Genomic DNA, 18,362 nt, shown 5'->3' with positions numbered 1-18,362 from the left:
TAGTACTGAATCAATGGGATCTTCCTGTGCTCCTGCTGCAGAGGCTGTCCCTTGTTATTCTCTCTGCCTAGAATGCTTTCCCCCCAGATGTTAGCATGGCTTCCACCGTCTCCATCTTAAAGTGCCGGCTCAAATGTTACCACCTTGGAGAAGCCTTCCGTGACCACCCTTTCTGTAATAACAACTCCGCCCCTACTCCCAGCTCAGCATCCCTTATGCTTCATGCTCTCCCCCAGCATTTATCATCCCCTGACACAGTATATCCACATTTACCTGTTTGCCTATTGCAGCACTGTCCCACAGAACTTTCTGCAATGACGGTAATGTCCCGAGTCCTCCAAGAGGTAGTCACTGGACACATTAGCTATGGAGCACTTGAAATGTGGCTAACGTGGCTGAGGAAATGTTTACTTTTATTTAATTTTAATTAACTTAAATTTAAACAGCCACAGGTGGCTCGTGGCTACCTTCTCAGGCAGTGCAAATTTAATGTCTCTGTAGAATATAAACTTAATTAGGACAGAGATTTTGCCTTTTTTGTTCACTGCTATGTCACCAATGCCTAGAAAAGTGCCCAGCTACTCAATAAATATCTGCCAAATGAATGAATAAATGAGTATACTAAGAGATCTCCATACATTATCTCATTTAATCCTAACAACAGGCTTGTGAGTTAGATGCTACTTTCATTCTCTAGTACTCAGAGAGAGAAAGCATCTTGCTAAAGAATGCCCAGCTAGTTTGTACCCTATAGCCAACATCTCCCCATTTAAGGTGAAAAAGTTCTGGGGATCTAATGTACAGAATGGTGAACAGTTAACCATGTGGTATTATATGTGGGAAACTCCTAAGAGAGTAGATCTTAAATGTTATCACCACATACACAAAAAAAGTAAGGTGATGGAAGTGTTAATGAACCTTATTGCTGTAATCATTTATATGTGTATTAAATCATCACATTGTACACCTTAAACTTATACAATGTTATATGTCAATTATATCTCAATAAAGATGAAAAAAATGATAAAGAATACCCAGCTAGTAAAAGGTATTGATAGATAGGATCTAAGCTCAGGGACGTCTGGTGACATTCAGACACTCTGCTTTGCTGAAATTGGACGAGATGTTCTCTGTGGTCCTTTCTGAGATGCTGTGGTTTTATAAGAATTTGCTTTGTTGTCAGGCCATGGCAGCACATAGTTTAACCACCAGTGGGATTGATGGACCTTTACATAAAGCCCCTTGTCAATCACTCAGAAGCCATGATTCTTCAGGCATAAGGAGTGCAGACCATCTTCCAGCTGACACCCTCTCTCCCTCCATCCCCAGCCCTGCTCGTGGCTCACCGGTTTCTGGGTCGCAGAGCTGCTCACAGGCATCCGTGGTCCTCTGTCCGCAGAGGTCCCTCACCCATGGGGAGGTGGCATTGATCTGGTAATACAGGGACAGCTTGGCCGGGTTCAACCAGTCGGAGACGTCCAGGTAGCTCCCTTCACTCACCACAAAGCTGCTCCCTGTGGGGAAACAGAGAGAGAGCTACTTTCTCCACGATTTTAGGGTACAAGTGTCTTGCCACTGATGCTGCAGGGCAGGAACAGAGACAGGTGCATACAAGCCATCCGCCCCCCCACCCCAGGGTCCTCTGTTCTCGCTTAGCTACACACATTCACAGAGCATCTACAATGTGCCAGTCATGGTGTCAGCAGCCAATGGAGACAGGCAAGTCAGACATGAGAGGCAGTTCAGCCTAGTGCTAAAGAGTCAGGCCCTTAGGACTGAGAGAGACTTGGGTTCAAATCCTGGATCCACTTTTACCAGCCGTGGACTTTGGACAAGTCACTCAATGCCTCTGGGCCTTGGCTACATCATCTGTAAATAGGAATAGTAACGGAACCCACCTCACTGTTGTGAAAATGAAATAAATTAATGTAGATAAAGTGCTTAGCCAGTGCCTCATTTGTCCTAGTAAAGAATGATTAAATATTCAAATTTAGAATATAAAAAAAGCTTTTGTTTCTGTCACCCAGGCATCCCCCTTGGAACAGGGGTCACTAATACCCCACAGGGGGAAGGCAGATTATATCCCTCGGAACCACTGGCTGAGTCTAAGGGAAATAGCATCCTGGTCCCCTGGCCTAGGTTGCGTTTTGTTTTGTTTTATTGTATGAGAGATAGAGAAAGAGAGGGTGAGAAAGAAAGAAAGAGAGAGAGAGAGATGGAGTCAAAGAAATCTGTAGCACCTCTAAAAGAAAAGCAGCACTCATGCAGTGGAAGATGTCTTAATGTTGGGATATAATAAGGAAAGATGGAGTTTGGGGTGAACTGGGTAGTACAGGCTCTATCAAAATGGAGCAGCTGCAACTCAGCTCTAGCCAGCTCTTGCCAAATGGGTCTAAAGGTAAGTGGTTCAAGGACTTCAGGTTTTCATCAGGGGAGGCTGAAAATTTAGATTTTTATTGTAATCAACCAATTTGGAAATGATGGTTTACATTTGTTCTTGAAAGCTTGTGTAGGCCAAACAAAAGACCCCCCCCACACACACACGCATACACACTTACACAGCCATATATGGGTTACATACATATATACACATATATATATTACATATATTCTTTGGGGTCAAGGAGCAGAAGCCCACTGAGGGTGGCCGCATATTGGGTGTAAATGGTGAGTGTATATATGTAGGAATATAGTGAAGGTAGAATTTCACAGAGGGAAATGGGGGAAAAAAGAGGTCAAATAGGACCAGGTTCCACAAAGCTGGACTTGGAGAGTGGTTCTAGATTTATGGCAGATCTAGAGACCTCAGCAGAAGGAGATCTTAAATTGTTCCAAAATTAGCATGACTTGGCTTCTCTCCCTACATCTGCTTCTCTCTACCTCACTATCAAGCAACAAAATCTTTCCATGTATGCAATTTAAATTTTCCAAAGAGGGACTCAATTAATAGACATCCTGTGGGTTTGGCAGCAACCTCTCTGTCAGGTCCCATCAGACCCTGCTGGCTAACCAATGGTCGGGTTTGTCTTGCCTCTGGTACCCAGCTGTGGTCCAATGGGCAATGGTCAGAGAGGCAGGGCCACGTCAGACCCTACCTGGCTGCCCTGAGGATCTAAGATTCCCTGGAAAGGATATGGGCATGGCAGGCAATGTTATCTTCTCTAAGTCATACACATGTTATGATTTATATCATCGTATAGAATGAGTTCCTAAATAAAAGCACAGCGGACAATATGGTTTTGGTGAGGATGAAAGAGGACTCTACATGAAAAGCATTAGGAGCAGATAGCATCGGGCTGGGAGGAAAGGAAATGACCACATTTGAAGTTGGCCTTAAAATCCTTGGCAGCTAAAGCAAAAAAAGAAGAAGTCTGTTGGATTCCATATTTTAAATTTCTGGCAAGGGGAGATATGCAAATCGATCTCCAAAGCCATATTTTCCCCTCTGGAACTAAGCCCGAGCAGAAACATGTCACATGGGTCCTTGTGCAAGGCACCGAACGTCAGTATCAACTACAGATTTTTCTTTTAAAAAGCACAGTCATGCTGTTTAAGTGGATAATTCTTGTATTTATTCTCACTAAAGACTGAGGGATGGATATTGAATTATGTCCCAGGGCTGAGTTTGGCTAATCCCACTACTTTAGGAAAGCTACACAGCACAGGGATAAAGAGAATAGAGTCAGCAAGATATGTATTCAGATCTTCACTCCGCTACCCACCAGCTCTGTAAATGGACAAGAAAACAAATCCTCAGTTATATCCTATGAAAGCTGTGGATACCGATTTCCCCTTCACAGGGTTAAAAAAAGATAAAGATTTAATGAGACAACACATTTGTCTTAGGTCAGGTTCACCAGAAATCAGACTCAATGGCAGAGACTGGCATGCAGAAGGTTTTTTTGGGTGTTCTCTTGTGAGGGCATGAGCAAAGTGGGACTGGGCAGAGGGAGAAGGTAGATTGCCATGCCGTTGTAGCAAAGCGCTCAGATGATCCCACGGGAAGCCCTGGGACTGAGATGGTCCTTCAGAGTTGTTCCAAATCAAGATAAGGGTGTCAGGTCTTCGTATCCCCATAGCCAGTCATAGGCTGTAAGACATCCCTGGGGAAGGGACATAAACTTGGATGAAGTGGTCCCTTTTAATGGAGGGCATTTCTCCAAGGAAGACTCAGAGAGAGTGGTCAACCGTCAACATTCCAGGCGGCTGGGGGAATGAGTGCCCCTGTTCTAATGAGAGATTTGGAAGCAGCATTACAACATCCACTATAGTACGTGAAGTCCCTGGCACATGGGGGAATCTCAACTTGCTGGAGCTATTTTGATTACTATTTGGATTTCTTATGAGCTTGGAAGCTCTGAATGCAATACTGGTTAACAGATCTTTTCAAACATGAGAAATATGATTCTCATTGGAAGTGACTCACTCAAGAGCAGGTTATCCTCAGCTTCTTTAAAAAGACACTACGCCAAGGTGTACTGTTGGTTTAATGACACGAGGAAGTTACCATCCTTTGAACGCACTCTCTGGTCCAGATCCTGGGATAAATGCTCACTTAATCCTTACAAGAGCCTTGCAGCATAGGTATGTCCCTGCTTTTACAGAAGGACAACATGAAGTTCAGAGAGATGTTGACTTAGCCAAACTTGCACAACTAGTAAGTGGCCCAAGTGGAAACTGAACCCAGGTTTTTCCGCATTCAAAGCTGGGACCTGCCCATTATTCCAGACTGTCTTGAGAATTGGAGCTTTGGTTGGGTATCAGGCAGAGTTGCCTTCCTTGGTCTTTCTACTCCTCCTCTGGGAGTCTGTGCATCCCCCTTCAGTGTGTTCCTATAGTGTTGAAGGGCTTTTGCTTTCTCTGATAGGTTGTGATCTCCTGCAGGGAAGAAGTCATGATTTGTTCATTACTCCGTTTCAATCCAGCTCTCAGTAAAAAGGCTTTGCGCATACTAGGAGCTTGGTGACTATCTGTTGAATGAAATAATGAAATCAAAGTTCCATGCTTGACTAGAGGAAAGTTCAGCTTACTTTATGATGGAATGGGGAAGTAGAAATGCTTCCTCATTGATCCCAAAGTTTAGTTTTTTTCAGCCTGTGGGAGCCAGAACACAAGACTAGCCCTTCAGAGTCTCCCTAGTTCCAAAGCAAAACTTGAACTTTGCTATCGTGGCTCATGAGCTCTTGTTCACCCCATGGGCTTGTGATGTGGATGATTAGAGATGCCAGAGAGATTCCGTGTGAATGGGCAAAGGTGTGTGGCAGGGAGCTGCCACATCAGAGAGTGAAAGGAAGTAACTGCAAAATCTAATCAAGGCTTAAGCCATGTGTTCATTCAGCCAACAGTTATTAAACTGCTCCTTGAGTAAGAAATAGACATAAAGATTGAAAAACAGACTGACTCCATCAAGAAATTTGTAGAATAATGAGAGAGATCAAACGTATGCACAGGTAGATATAATACATCCTAGAGTGTTGTAAGAACTGCCTGAAAGGGATGGGCATTAAGTGGATATAAGGGGAAGGAAAAAGGGGGATCGGAGAGGAATCATTAAAAGAGTCGATCTTTAAGCTAGACCTTGAAGAATGCAAAAAAGAACAACAAACTAGGCGAAAGCTGAGGCGGAATTTGCCCCTTAAGCCTCGGCTTCAGACCTGGCTCATATGCCTCTTAATCTCTCTAATACGTACAAGGTATTCCACTCAACTAACAGCTATATATGCCCTGTTACACATTCATCCATTCATTCATACATTTGTTCATTTAACAAATAAAGCGCCTGCTATGTGCCATGCCCTGTTCCTATGCTCTGGATGAGCAAAACATGGTGTCCGTCCACTGAAAACTTGTAGTCCAGGAAGGAAGGAAGGAAGTTCAAAGTGGCAAATCTAAGGCAAAGCGTGAGTGGTTCTAATCCCCTTTTTCTTACTCTCCCATCTAGATTGTGTATTTCTTGAAAGCCAAGACCGTGCCTTATGTAACTGTGCTATCACCACCGTGCTTAGAGTATAGTGGAGGTTCAGAAGATGTGTGTGTGTGTGTGTTGTGTATGTGTGCATGTGTGTGTTGAATGAGGATGGGGGAAGGGAGAGAGAAAGTGTTATAAGGCAAAGAGTAGCAAGCAGTTCTCCCTGGGTAAATTCTACCAGTACTTCGAGAATAAATATTTACACAGGAAAGGAATAAAGACGCCTCATTCCACGGGTCTCGTAGTCTCTCGCTTTCCAGCGGAGCCCCGTTTTATTTCCTTGACTTTGGATCGAATGCATTCCCTCTTCCTGGGTGCTGAGACTCTTCTTTTGTGCTCAAGTCAATTTCCTCCGAGTGCAATGACTCCGGAATGAATCTTTGCCAAAATCTCAACTTCAAAATGTCATGTTTCCTTATTTTAAAATAGATACATATTTTTCTCTCACTGGCTGTGGGAATATACATCATCTAATTAGCCAAACGGATTTTCAGTTCAGCCCAATCGTTTTCCTTATTTTGCATCTGAAGTGCGGCGTTGCTCAGGGGACCGCCTGGGCACGGAGGTACTCATTAACTCTGATCTTCAATTACATTGATTATAAGCCTGCTTCTGTAACTGTGTGGCATAGATCGGGGTGAGCTGGGGAGCTCAGGACACTCCGTAGTGGAGTCGGAAAAGCCAGAGGCACATCAGCCCCCAAAGACACAGAGAGCTACAGATGAGAACTAAAAATACCACGGAAGGAGGTAGCATCAGACAAAACCGCCTGGAGAGCCAGACAGCCGTGCAAATCTCTTTCATTACACCTCAAATCATGACACAGACCTCTGAAAACCACGGATAGAAAATTTCAAAAGAAGGCTCTGGTCACAGTGGTGAATGGGGAGCAGAGGAGGGAAGGATTGTATGGCTGAAAGATGGTCTTCACATAGGAAGCTCAGGGAATTTTTTTAGCCCAACGTATTCTGCTCTCTCTTCTGTTCCCTCTTTCTTTGGGTGCAAAATAATTACAGGCTTCCTTCTTTCTGTTACATCATGTTTCCCCATGAGGATCCCATCTGACTTGGACCTGGGAGAAACGTCTTTCTGGGACATAGGAGGAAAAACAAAGTGTGATGAAGCAGAAATAAGGAGCGCATCTACCTTCAGCCCAATAGACCCCTGAAGAATGCACCCACTCCTACCTCTCCCCCCAACCCCCCAATCCACAGAACCCCACAGAATGTAGAATGAATACATTCTACCACCAGCCATTGACTGAACACTGTTTAAGGAGTGATCAAACTCTGCAAAAACAAGGTTAAAAACAAGAGTTTGAGGGTTTGGGAGAGGGAGCAGAGCCAGTGTGGGTAGCTGGAGGTGCTCAGCCTCTGGGAGAGAGCAACGGCTCTCTAGGGTCGCAGGGTTGGGGGGTGGTTCTCTTATAGACATCTCTGAGAGAGGAATCTGCCACTTACCTTGATGCCTTAACCTGACTTTCTCCTTCCAGCTCTTTTCCCTTCTGCCATTTCTTTCTTTTTTCCTTGGATCAACTTCAACCCATTTCTCTGTACTCTCTCGATCTGTTATGGGCTGACTTGTGTCCACCCCAAAATTCATTTGTTGAAATCCTAATGCCCAGTACCTCAGAATATGACTGTACTTGTTGAAAGGATCTTTTAAGAGGTAATTACAGTTAAATGCAGTCATCAGGGTGGGTCCAATATGGCTGGTGTCCTTCCATGAAGAAGCGATTAGGATACAAGCACACACAGAGGGAAGACTGTGTGAAGACCAAGGAGAAGATGGTCATAAGACAGCCATCGACAAGCCAAGGAGAGGGGTCCTCAAAAGAAACCCTGCCCACACCTTGATCTCAGACTTCCAGCCTCCAGAACTGTGAGGAAATAAACGTCTGTTGTTTAAGCCACATAGTCTGCGGTACTTTGTTATGGCAGCCCTAGCAAACTGATGTATTACTTCTTTTTTGACAGCAACTATCTCTTAAGCCTGGCATTTGCTCCATTTATTAACCTTTATTTTGTGTCATTGGTCCCCGTGGATCACTTCTCAGAAGAAAGTTTTGAAATGTATAAAACATAACGCATAGTATTACAAAGGAAACCAGTAACTGAAATAGAGTTCTATCCATGGACCCCTTGGGGGTTAGTGGAGTCCGGGATAAAAACCCTCATCTGAACTAAGCTATTTTCATTCATTCCACAGGTGCCCAGTCTGCTGCCTGACCTGGTTCCAAGTACTCCCAACACCACTGGATGGGCAGAGGGAATGGCGGCTTGGCTGCAATGAATATGTAATCTTGCTGAAGTATGTGAATGAGATACATACGACAAGGAGAAGAAAGACACTAAGAAAACGCTACGAGAGTCCAGTGGCTAACTGAAAGAGGGTTACCTCTTTCCTTTTGTTTATTGTACATGAAAATACTGTTTTTTAAGGTCTAAGGAAGATAGAAACTGGGTTAAGATCAGAATTTTCTTGGAACAATCACATGATAGATCAGAATTGTATGATGCTAAGTTACAGGTTTAATTCTAAACTGTTAGAAAACTCTGAGTTCCTCTACTCCAGAGTTTCTCAATTTTTTTTTTTTTTTTTTTTTTTTTTGTGTGTGTGTGTATGGCCATGCCACACGGTTTGTGGGATCTTAGCTCCCCGGACCAGGGATCAAACCCGAACCTGTACTCACTGCATTGGGAGCGCGGAGTCTTAACCACTGGACTGCCAGGGAAGTCCCGCTCGACTTTTAATTTTTTTAATTATCACACACGAAAGGACCTTTTTAGACCTTTTTCCCCTAATCACTCCCCCACCCATAAACTTTTAATACCACAGATATACTGTATATCTGTTTATGTACTGTGCTTTTGTTGTACATAAAAGGAGTAAGATTTTTTGTGCCCCCCTCCCCGTACTTCCCAAGAATCAATTTCATCCCTTTGGAAGTATTACTGTCCTCACTGAGAATGAATGCTCCAGGGAGACCCTCTTCTTTTAGAAGTAAAGAAACTGAGGGCTAAGGAAGGAGAGAGCTGTGCCCCAGATCCCACTGGGATTAGTGAAATGTCTATAACTAAAACCTAGATTTTACGACTCCCAGCCTCTTAGCACCGTGAGGGAGGTGAGGGTCAAAGAGGGGAACTGAATTTCCCAAGGCAACAGAGCTGGAAAGTGTTGAGGCTGGACCAGAACCCGAGTGCTGTGACTTCTAGCTCAGTGTTTGTTCTAGGGTTTCACAATGACGATCGAGAATAAATCCCATTGCTGAGTATTATACTGTATATATACGCCACATCTTCTTTATCCATTCGTCTGTCCATGGACATTTAAGTTCCTTCCATGTCTTGGCTATTGTAAATAGAGCTGCTATGAACATTGGGGTGCATGTGTCTTTTTGAATTAGAGTTTTCTCTGGATATATGCCCAGGGATGAGATTGCAGAGTCATATGGTAACCCTATTTTTAGTTTTTTTAAGGAACGTCTATAAAAAAAGAATGAAATAATGCCATTTTCAGCAACATGGACGGACCTAGAGATTACCATATTAAGTGAAGTAAGTCAGACAGAGAAATATCATATGATATCACTTATATGTGGGATCTAAAAAAAAATGATTCAAATGAGCTTATTTACAAAACAGAAATAGACTCAACAGACATAGAAAACAAACTTATGGTTACCAAAGAGGATAGTGGGGGCGGGTGGGAAAGAGAGATAAATTAGCATTTTAGGATTAACATATACACACTACTACATATAAAATAGGCAAAAACAAGGGCCTACTGTATAGCACAGGGAACCATACTCAGTATCTTGTAATAACTTTTAATGGAAAAGAATCTGAAAAAGAATATATATATATATATTCTGATATATATATGTATCTGAATCACTTTGCTATACACTTTAAACTAACACAACATTGTAAATTAACTACACTTCAATAAAAAATTAAATAAAAAAAGAATAGATTCCATGAGAGTAAGTTGTCATGAGGCTAGAGATCCTGCGATGGGAAGATGAAATGCTAATACCCTTGCGAGGTCCATGTCATAGAAGAAACATTGAAGAATCCATCACTAGATGTCCCAGAAAAGGAAGCATGGCTATAGACAGGCCACTGGTGTTCCAGGTTAGCAAAAGAGTTATTTCCAAATAAAGCTGTTTCAAAGCCTTGCTCCCTCTCCCCAAATAGAGGTTTCCCTGTAGTGCCAGACCCATATTTCCTCCAGGCAATTGTGTTTCTACGCTTTCTATCTTTCCCACCTCAAATTGTGATCAAAGTCTAGCTAAAACAGATTGCCACAGAATTCCACAAGCCTTTATGTATCCTTGCTCTTGCTTCAAAGTTGAGTTAGGGGTGTTTCAGTCTGAACAAAAGAGGTTTAAAGTGTTGAAGTTTCAAAAAATTATTTTTCTCCCCAGAGATATAACAATTTGGTATCAAGCTAGGCAGCAGGGGAGAAGAACAAAGTCATAAAATGCTTCCCGTTTTTCTTTGTTACTTAAAATTTTAAAGAAGAATTGTGGTTAAAGATTAAAAGCAGCTATTTACTGTTAATTTAACAATTTGCTTATCTTTTCTTCCTTTCTTTAAAACAAAAAAATTCTTCATTAATTCATTGGGAATTTATGCATCAAACCCAATCTCAATGTTGGATTTCTTTTTTATCCAATAAGATCAGTGCTTCTTGAATGAAGGTGGTGGACAGTTGCTCCTAAAACTCAAAGATCCTTTAGGTCTGACTAATATTGAAAAACTTCCCTCTCTGTCAGTTGCTCACATAAGACATGAACTTGAATGGGAGTCAGAGGTCTGGATTTTGGAGTCAAACAAGCATGGATTAAATCCTAGCCCAGCCACTGAGTAACTGTGTGACCCTGGAACAAATCACTTAATCTTGGCAAGCCTCCTCAATTTCCACATCTGTACAAAGGGAACAGTTATTTCACAGAGGTTCTATGACCATTAAATGAAAAACACTTGAGTTGCCTAAGAACAGGACTGCGCCTGGCTAGGGCCTCTGAGTTGTACTATTCCAGGGGACAAAATTTACATAGCAAAAAAAAAAAAAAAAAATTCATGCTATGCATAATCATATGTCTATCCATATATACCATACATGGTATATATATTATTGTATATTTCATATATACAATATAATTGGACAATTGAGTGTGCCTATGTATATATGCTTGCGTTTGTGTACATACACAGACACAGATAATTCTGTGAATAACTGTACCCTATTTAGATGTTGCTCCTGGAGCTGTGCAACATGGCGGCCCTGCCTGGGAAACAGTCAGACAATAGCTTCATTTAAAAGAAGAAAACCTTTACCCTGTCTACCCAAGAATGGTCATTTCCCCTGTGTGGATTCATGGCTTATCTCAGCAGCATCTCTGATTTTCACAATTTCCAGGGGCAAGCTGGCTAGGGCAGGAACAAGGGATACTATTTTAAGATACGTTGCAGGAACTCTACTCAGTACTCTGTAATGACCTATATGGGAGAAGAATTTTTAAAAGAGTGGATATATATATATTTATAACTGATTCACTTTGTTGAACAGAAACTAACACAACATTGTAAATCAACTATACGTCGATAAAAATTAAAAAAAAATATATGTTGCAGGAGTGAGGTAACATTGTAGAGGCCCTGGAGAAATGCCTGGCACCTATTAGGTTCAATAAATTTGTAATGAAAATACAAAATTTGTGGCTGGGACATGACTGGCTGGCTGAATTAACAAATGCATGAATGTGCCCTGTGATTGTCTAGATCCAGCAGCTTAACCACGTTCCTTGCCCCATCCCCCCTTCTTCTGGTCCACCCTTTTCTATGAAATACGCTTCTTTTTGCCTTTCCCAAGCAATCTGCACAAACGTCAGGGCCTGTTTGGCAAGGACAACTCACAACTGTGAGCGCTAAGAATAACCATATTAGCAATTCCTCCCGGATCTGTTTCATTGCCACACCGTGGGTTCAATGCCAACCGACCAAATTAGGTCCAGGCACCTGCCTGCTTTTGTGTGTCTGTCATTGCGTGCGTGCGTGCGTGCATGTATGTACGTGTGTGTGCATTCCTTTCTATCTAGATCTCTTCCCTTCTATTCTCTTCTCTTTTGAATTCAGTGGGAAAAGCATAGACCTTGGAATTGGGAAACCTGGATTCAAAAAGTGTCCTTACCATTTTTTATTTGAATGACCTTGGCATCTGCTTAATATTCCTTTCCTCAGCTTCCTCATCTAAAAGAGGATGAATAATATTTACCTTGAAGCATTTGAAGGAATATCATATGTGACTCTGTGTACCTCACTTATCAAATGGAAGTTTTTATTACTGCTGCTGCTATTAATCTAATTGATCCTAGAAATAACTCTGGAGGGCAAATGTTACTTTTACCCCCATTTTACAGACAAGGAAACTGAAGCTGAAGGATGTCAAAGGTACATGTTTTAAACTGCACAGCTAAGAAGGTGATGATTCCAAATCAGAGCTCAGTCCACCCGTCTCTGAGTCTAGAGCTCTGTCTGTAACACCAGGTTGCCTCCCATTCTTCTTACTTTGAGGAAAACCAATCCACACTACTAAGATGTGTGTGTGTGTGTGTGTGTGTGTGTGTGTGTGTGTGTGTGTGTGTTTGGCCTACGTCAATATTCATCTCTGGTTATTTCCCTAAGTACTGAGTTTCTCACGGTGGTGCCTGAAACATAAATCAGACCATGCTGAGAGTGTGTGTGAACGAGAGAGACAGAAATGGCAGGGGGAAAGTGACATAATACTGTAATTCAATACTTAATATCTCCAAAGACATGTAATACCTCCTCTTGACATTTCCAGAAGATATTTTCTGGAAACCGGACAATAATTCAAATTAATGCTAAGCCTAAATTTAATTGTTTTATGATGCTACAAAGGAGTACATGGGGCAAGGCTTCCAAAAATCAGAGGTTTCAACAGTCATGTTGATGAAACAGATTTCACCGTCTGGCACAGATGAGAACAGCTGCTTAAACGCAGAATACTGGTACCCGGAGCAACATAACAAAGGAGGCTCAGCTTAGGCTCACTGCGGCATCCAGAGCCACCAGCCCCGCACCAGCCGAGCCTACTATGAATTCTGGGAAAGGTGAGGAGAGAAAGGGTAAGATTTTTGAGGACCAAATGAAGGTCTTGAGGCTCAAACAGGATATAGGATGACTGAGATCCACATTTCTGGTACATGGCATGTGAAGGATGAGTTCTTTCATTCTGTTCTCAGGGGGTGTAGCTTAAGGGAGCCAGGCTCTGAAATCAGAAAGGACTGGTTGGAGCCTCAATCCTGCCACTTACCAGCTGATGAACTTTATGCCCATTATCTGACTTTGAGGGCTCCTCTTCATTCATTCATTCATTCATTCATTCATTTATGGCTGCGTTGGGTCTTCGTTGCTGCGCATGGGCTTTCTCTAGTTGCAGCGAGCGGGGGCTGCTCTTCGTTGTGGTGTGCAGGCTTCTCATTGCGGTGGCTTCTCTTTGTTGCAGAGCACGGGCTCTAGGCGCACAGGCTTCAGTAGTTGTGGCACGCGGGCTCAGTAGTTGTGGCTCTCAGGCTTAGTTGCGCCTCAGCATGTGGGACCTTCCTGGACCAGGGATCGAACCCGTGTCCCCTGCATTGGCAGGCGGATTCTTAACCACTGCGCCACCAGGAAAGTCCTGGCTCCTCTTCTATAAAATGGGGACAATCATACCTATCACATACTCCACATACCATACTGAGATGTCCATGGTTGATGAGGAAAGCAAGTTGCCTAAGAATATGTAGGATCTTATCTCAGGTTTGAAACAAACAAACAAGCAGCAATTCAGGGTGTGTGTGTGTGTGTTCATGCATGTGCGTGTATGTATGTATTTGTGCCAGTGTAGGAGCAGCAAAAATTCTGGAAGAATATACACCGAGAGAGTCATCAACCCAACAGACTAGGACTAGCAATATGAATGAGTGCATATTTAATATTTACTACAATCACTCCTGTATTACTTTAATAATAAGAGTACTGCTGCTGCTGCTGCTACTATTACTACTACTACTACTACTACTGCTGCTGCTAGTATACCAACAACTTCAGAAGGTTTGGGGAGGAATAAAGAATAAAATACACACACACACACATACACACACATACACATATACATATATTTATAGTATTGAGTCAAACACATAGTTGGTGACCAAATGTGCTTGCTATTTATTTTTGTTGTCCCTGGCAACTAAGGAATATTGTCCTCTCTCCCTTGGACTGGGAGAGGCACTGGATAAAAAAGGCAGCAACTGACTACATGGTTCTGCTCCTCCCTCCCAAGCATGTCCTTTCGAGCCCATCCATCCTTTTGTCTCTGCTCAGGTTGTTCCCGTATCCTGGAGCATCCTCCTAACCACGCCTGTCCTCCGGGTCCCACTCAAAGGCAATTTGTCCTCCCTGGTCCTCTCACCTGGAAGTGGCCTGTCCTTCTTCTGCCCCAATGGCCTTGCATATGAACCTCTCTCCTTACACGATTGTCACTATTAAAGGATTTGAGTTCAGCACAAACTTACTGAGTATCCCCCACATGGCAAGGTTTGGGCAAGTTGATGTCTTATCTACCTTGGAAGAGACTGAGCTTTCGGAGGGACAGTCCATATCCAACTCATCTTCAAATTAGGGTTCCTTAGCACAGTGTTTGGCACTTAGCAGGTAATCAGTAAACATTTTGCATGGATGGATGGACGGATGGATGAAGTGACAAATGGTGCTTTCAGCTCTTTGAAGAACACCACCTTAGATGTTATCAAATGGAACAAAAGAAGGCGACCACACAGTTTTCCCCCTACATTCTCCAATAGTGCTTCAAATTTCACCAGAGACTCACTAATGAACCTTAGTAATAGGCAAGGTTTGTTCAGCACTTAAGACACTGTCTGACACCTTTACGTGCAATATCTCACTTGATCCTCACAGCAAGAGATATTAGAGCTTCTGGAGTCAGACAGATCTTGTTCAGCAGCTGTGTGAGCTTGGGCAAACCTATTACCTTCTTTGGGACTCGGTTTCCTCATTTCCTCATTCCTGTGCTTCATCTAACTGTCACTTTACTTCTCAGCAGTCTGGTTACTGAGTTTAAGTCTGAACATATTTATTCACATAGTTGACAAATGTTTATTGAGTGCCATACATATGCCAGGCCTGGTTGGAAGAACTGGGTATTCAGCAGGGAACACAAAAGACACAGCACTACAGCACTTGGCTGCAGCGAATGTACAAGGAAATGAGCATTAAACAAGTAAATGCACCAACATGTACAGGATTACAAATAAGGAGTGCTGCGGAGAAAGAAAGGAGCTGCTGTGAGTACCCAGCAGGCTGTGTGTGTGTGTATTTGGGGAGGAGAAGGGAAAGTGGTGATATCAGTTAAATAATGTTTCTTGCAAAAAAAAAATATATATATATAAAGTACGTTAAGTTCTAAGATGGAAAATCATTGGGTTCTAAATATTTTCGGTTGGAACCAGCAGTAAAGCAAATGATGTTAGCTAAACTAGGGGATGTGTAAGATTTGGTGTGTATTTATGCTTTTGCTTTCAAACTCAATTGTCCTTTCTGCGGTGCTAAGTATCTGAAAGAGCACAGTTAAATACCCAAACTAGGATTCTGTGGATCTGAACTCAACCCCACTGTGCGGTTTACAATTTACACAACAGGATCGGGCTTTACCGGAGGCCAGGTAACAGACCAAATAGACACTAACATAATTTCACTTTTGCAAAGAACTAGTCAATCTTCTCTATTTTTTGTTGTTAAGTTCATTCAGATGATGAGGCCCTTCCTGTTTTTTTTTATTTTATTTATTTATTTATGGCTGTGCCGGGTCTTCGTTTCTGTGCGAGGGCTTTCTCTAGTTGTGACAAGCGGGGGCCACTCTTCATCGCGGTGCGCGGGCCTCTCACCATCGCGGCCTCTCTTGTTGCGGAGCACAGGCTCCAGACGCGCAGGCTCAGTAACTGTGGCTCACGGGCCTAGTTGCTCCGCGGCATGTGGGATCTTCCCAGACCAGGGCTCGAACCCGTGTCCCCTGCATTGGCAGGCAGATTCTCAACCACTGCACCACCAGGGAAGCCCCCTGTTTTTTTATAGACGGAGAGTCCAGTGCAGTGTTTAAGAGCTGGACCGTGGAGTCAGGCGGCCTGTGTTCTTGTTCCAGCCCAGCCACGCACTGACCCAGAGATAGTGATCCAGTTGAATGGGCCCTGGTTCCTCAGCTATAAAACTGTGGATGAGAATCTCATAGGAATGTGGGAGGTAATATATGTAAATTAAATTTCCATTGTTTTAAATTACTCACTTTTAATGTAAATGAGGTCATCTACATAAAGTCCTTAAAGCAGTACCTAGCACATAATAAATGCTTAATAAGTGTTAGCTATTCTTATACTATTTTTTACTTACATATATGTGATAACCCTATTGTGAAATACAAGGGAATGTTGCCTTGTTCAAATACAGTTTGGCAAAAACAAACACAACAACAGAGACTCCTGCTTAAGCTTTGAATATAACAGGGTAAACAAAGGCTTATTCTGGGACTCATTTCTATTTTCTTAATTGCCTGCTCTTGCTCTGGACCTCAGCCAGGAGCCAGTCATTAGCTAGGCCATGGGTACATGCACATCAGACTGTGTGTGTGTATCAACAAGAACACACAGCTCCTGTTGCTTCTGAGGGCTGCAAAGAAAGGACATTAAAAGTGAGTGATTTGAAACAACTGAAATTTAATTAAAAACAAAATTAAAAGTTGTTTCAAGCCCAGCGTTTCAGCCAGCAAGACTCAGAGGAAATTAGTAAGTGCTACTAATAGCTGGATCTAATTCACAAGCCTCTAGGAAGAGAGTCAGAGGAAAGAAGATGCATACTCTTTAGATGAAACAATTAAAGATCACTTCTGAGAAATAATCACGAACAGTATCCCAGGGCAAAAAGGAACATTATTTGCTGGTGTGTTTCTTTTCGACTTTCTCATTTCCATTACGGGAAAGTGCCCTGAGATTCCCCAAGTAGCATCTTCTATGGCAACGGAGAAGGATTTTGAAAAGCAGACTTAAATGAACGGGAGATGGGGGCAAATTCTTTAATAATAATAATAATAATAATCGTCATTCACTGCCTGAAATTCCATCTTACCAATTCCTTTATCCTTTGAAATTTCAAATACTCAGGTTGCTTAGTCAAATTCTAATCCCTCTCAAATTATGGACCTCAAATAATGAGGTGACAAGTAGTAGTTGGGAACTGGGAACTGGGTGTCAGGATGGTTAAATGAGCTGGTTTCTGGGTGCCATCGTGCATGGAATCAGAGTGGGCAGTGGGGCTGTGTCTGAGATGGACCTGGGAGGCATGTCCCAAAGGGAGGTCAATCTGTCCCTGGTTCTCAGGGCAGCGTGGAGACAGGCAGAGGAAAAGAAGCAAAAACTATGTCAGGAGTCAGGCAGACAAAGAACTGAACTGAGGGCAATAAATGAGGGAAGAAGTGATACGTCAGGGGGAGAAGTGACCAGAGCAGGGATGCTGAAACCTTTCATGAATGGTAACAGGCCAGGAATGGGGTGGCCCAGCTTAATTTAAACATACAAAGTCAGGGCAGACAGGAAATGCCTCTGAACAAAGGAATGCTCATGAGAGCTCTACCTTGCTGAGCATCAGATGGAAAGGCAAAAGAATGCCTATGCCACAGAAGACCCGGTTCCTGCTCACCTATGCAACCCCACCTCGCCCCATCCACCCAACCATGCTGACCCTGTCCCAGCTTCTCTGTCACTGGCTTTGGGTTTGCTGCTCCCTCTACCTGAAGTACCCTTTCTTCCTTCTTCAATTCACATCGCATTTTAAAAGCCACCTCCTCGAGAGGTCTCTCTGACCACCCTATCTGAGATGACATCACAACTCTCCTCTTTGTTTTAATTATTTTACAGCATTTTAATTATTTTCACAGCAGCTCTCACTTATTTCATCGCCTCAACATATTCCATTATTTTGCTAACTTGCTTTGGTGTGTGTCTCCTGCTGAGAATGAAAGCATTATGAAGGCAGGGTCTTTATAATGTGTGTGTGTGTTGTTGTTGTTTTTTTTTCCAAGACATCATCTCTAATGCTCCAGGACACATAAGGAACATGAAATAAATATTTGTTCCACGAGTGAATATGTTCCGGAAAGATTAAGACATAGTAGGTAAAACACCTGGTACACTGCCTGCCACATCAGGGGCACATTGATGACTTTTAGTTGATTATTTTTATAATTAACCAATATTATGTTAATTTGGATTCTAATAGTGAGCTTGATCCTGGGAGGGCAGAAGGATGGAGATTCA

At 42.7% G+C, this 18,362-nt stretch overlaps 1 protein-coding gene across 3 annotated transcripts in view; it reads right to left on the bottom strand.

Annotated features, from left to right (window-relative positions):
* ASTN2 (astrotactin 2) overlaps positions 1–18,362 on the bottom strand; it is an 897,588-nt gene that overhangs the window by 495,687 nt on the left and 383,539 nt on the right. For all 3 annotated transcript variants that reach the window (XM_082470412.1, XM_082470411.1, XM_082470413.1), the window contains one exon: positions 1,347–1,514. In XM_082470412.1, the coding sequence (XP_082326538.1) occupies positions 1,347–1,514 (168 nt within the window). The remainder of the gene's footprint in view (positions 1–1,346; positions 1,515–18,362) is intronic.

This window comes from Balaenoptera physalus (assembly GCF_965194825.1).
Source record: "Balaenoptera physalus genome assembly, chromosome: 7".
In the NCBI taxonomy this organism is placed as follows: Eukaryota; Metazoa; Chordata; class Mammalia; order Artiodactyla; family Balaenopteridae; genus Balaenoptera; species Balaenoptera physalus.
This window is presented reverse-complemented; position numbering and strand designations above follow the sequence as displayed.